The 2,858-nt window shown below is 64.3% G+C and overlaps 1 protein-coding gene across 1 annotated transcript in view; it reads left to right on the forward strand.

Annotated features, from left to right (window-relative positions):
* Positions 1–2,858, forward strand: part of MAN2B2 (mannosidase, alpha, class 2B, member 2) — a 37,230-nt gene that overhangs the window by 32,418 nt on the left and 1,954 nt on the right. The window contains exons 18-19 of the mRNA XM_014538276.1: positions 860–997; positions 2,556–2,668. Of these exons, the coding sequence (XP_014393762.1) occupies positions 860–997; positions 2,556–2,668 (251 nt within the window). The remainder of the gene's footprint in view (positions 1–859; positions 998–2,555; positions 2,669–2,858) is intronic.

The following is a 2,858-nucleotide window of genomic DNA, read 5'->3' on the forward strand; positions in this document are numbered from 1 at the left end:
CTCCCAGGACTGCCCGGAGCTGCTGCCTGCCCCTCCAGGCCCCACGCTGGCCGCCAGTGTTCTTCCTGGCCAAGGCAGCCTTCCCCACGGAGGGGCGTGTGCCGTGTCTGAGAAAGCTCCGAGGCTGCGCTCAGCTCCCTCCATCCGGCCTCACTCCAGTCTCTGTTGGTTGCAAGTGAGAGAAATCGAGGGAAGGGCAGGGGTGTAACGCATACCGAGGCTGGAACCTTCATGAGGCTGTTTCTCCCTCCTCTATCTTCTCCCACAAAGGAACGGAGACGCGGACTTTGGGTCTCAAATGCTAAAGTCCCAGGGAAAGATTCTGATTGGCCCTATGGGATCACATGACTCCAGCCTGGACCAATCACTGTGGCCTGGGGTACAGCAGGGAGATGGCACTCCAGCTGCAGCCCAGAGTTGAAAGGAGCATTTCCCGGAAAGATGAGGGTCTGAGGGGTCTTCAGAGCAGAGACCTGAGGTGACCAGACAAGGGGGGAGCTGGCTCCAGGATTGACTAGAAAACAGGGCTCTGTGTGAGCCCGTCATCTGATCTGGAACAAATAGTGCCCCTCTGGGCCGTGGTCCCCCATCTGTAGCTGGCAATGGGTGGACCGGAGATTCAGGGTCTGCCCAGCTCTTAGATTCGTCATCTGAGCTGCTGGGCCTGTGGGAGGAGGGGCATTTGGGGGGAAGGACCTGGGGTGGGAGCCTGGGTGGACTCTGGACCAGCTGTGTAGGCTGCCCGGGGGGAGCCTGGGAGGTCGAGGTGCTGGGAGGGACCGCGGTGGGGAGAGCTCTGAATGCAGGAGGAGGGGTTTGGCCCCAGCCCTTCCCCTCGCTGTGTCCGTGGACTGTGCAGAGGCCGACTCAGAGCGCCCTGCGGCCCGGCAGCCAGAGGCCGTGACGCTGCCCCCAAGCCTTCACCTGCAGACCCTGAGCATCCCCGGCTGGACCTACAGCTCCAACCACACACAGCACCTGCAGAAGCTCCAGAAAGGTGAGGCAGGGTCCGGGGCCAGCCCCCTTCTCACTCCCCTTGCCAACCCGGCCCCATCGCACCGCCGGGCAAGGGGCCTCCTCAGAGTTGTCATGGCTCAAGGTCACCTGGTCCCTTCACCTGCCAATGGGGAGACTGAGGCCCACAGAGAAACAGCGAGTGCCCAGAGACAGGGGGCCTGGACCCCAGCCCAGGACCTGCCTAGTGATTCTCCCTGGACCCCTCTAAGCCCGCCTCCATCTCCAGACCATTGGCCACATCCTGCCGGACCCAGGGCTGCGCTCTGGTCCTGCTTCCTCCAGGGACTCCCCCTGGGGCCGCGAGCACCTGACTCCCGTCACCCTCCGCGAGAGCCCTGGCAGCCCGACTGTCCGGAGCTTCCATTCATTGTGAACCCAGCGTCTCCGGGCCGGGGCCTGGAGGATGCGCAGTGACCAGTGTGGCGAGGTCTCTGCTTGCCGAGCTCCCGGTCTAGAGGGGGAAGCAGTCAAGTCACCAGGCAGCGATGACAGTGATCAGACGGAAGCCCTGGGCTGGGCATCAGGGAAGGCTTCACGGTGGAGGCGAGACCTACCAGGAAGCGACTGGTCCTGCTGTCAACGCTCCAGCTGCACCTCCTCTGCCCCTTTGCACTTGAGCAGCTCAGAGGCAGGCTGGCTGTGCCTCAGCCACCCTCTGGTCCCCACAGTCCCACCCAGGACCTGACCCCCCACAAAGGAAGAATTTGTGGAATTAAGAAGTGGCGACAGGCCAAGTAACATCCTTGTCCCTGAATAAGTGTATGTGGGAGACCTGGGCTCAGGTCTCATCCCAGAGGCTGCCTAACACTGAACCCCAGACCTCAACCCCCCATCATAGGAGACACTGGGCGGGCGGCCTCCCGCCGGCAGCACCCCCTTCCCATGGCCACGTGACCCCCTATGAAGCAGGCTGTCATCCTCACCCTCCTCCTCACCCTCCCCACCTCATCGGGGGCCCGAAGCCTCACTCGGCTCAAGGCCCATCCCGAACCACCGCGCCAGGACCATGTAGAAGAAATTTTACAAACCTCCTGCCGCCGTAACCAAGGGCCCACCTTGTCCCTGTGCCGGCAGCATGCTCCCCCTGCGCCCCCCCGCGGCTGTATGTCTCTCGGGTCAGCAGCGAGCCCTTCTCGCTGTGGGACCAGGGACCTGCCGGTGGAGGCCACAATGCACCATGTGCGCCTCAGTCCCGGTGACAGGAAACGCTCCCGTCTCGAGTGACAGGTCACCTCTGCTCGCTTTGCACGGGCCTCAGGCAGAGAAGGAGCGAATGCTCCCGAGACGGGAAGATCTGAGCACAGGGCCAGGAGGCCCACAGCCACGACAGGGGACTGAGGAGGGAGGACGGAGGAGTGGGCCTCTCCAGGCGTGGGCATCGCCGTGTGGCCCGGGCGAGGGACTGCCCCTCTCTGAGCCTGTGGAGGCCGTGCGGGCGCCTCCCAGGAGCTGGAGGATGTAAAGTGGAGTGAAGGGGAGGGAGGGTGTAAAGTTCCGCACACATCGGGTCCTCACGGCCCCCTCCCTCCGTCCCTCAGGCTTCCCAAGGAAGGCCAAGCCCGACCTTCACCGGGTCCTGCTGCGGCTCCACCACCTGTATGAGGTCCGGGAGCACCAGGTCCTGTCTCAGCCGGTGACCGTGGACCTGAAGGTGAACCCCCCCGCCCCCGGCCTCTGCCAGACCACCCTGTCCAGCCTCTGGGGCGCTGGCCCAGGGAGTCACATTCCCAGGTCACAGTCCCGACTCAGAAACCACTTTGGCAAAGAGGCGTGTCAGGTGCGCTCACAGCGGACCGGTGTGGGCTCTGGGGGCCCCCCGCCCAGCCCCTCCCACCCCACCC

This window comes from Myotis brandtii, unplaced genomic scaffold (assembly GCF_000412655.1).
Source record: "Myotis brandtii unplaced genomic scaffold, ASM41265v1 scaffold188, whole genome shotgun sequence".
NCBI classification, from domain to species: Eukaryota; Metazoa; Chordata; class Mammalia; order Chiroptera; family Vespertilionidae; genus Myotis; species Myotis brandtii.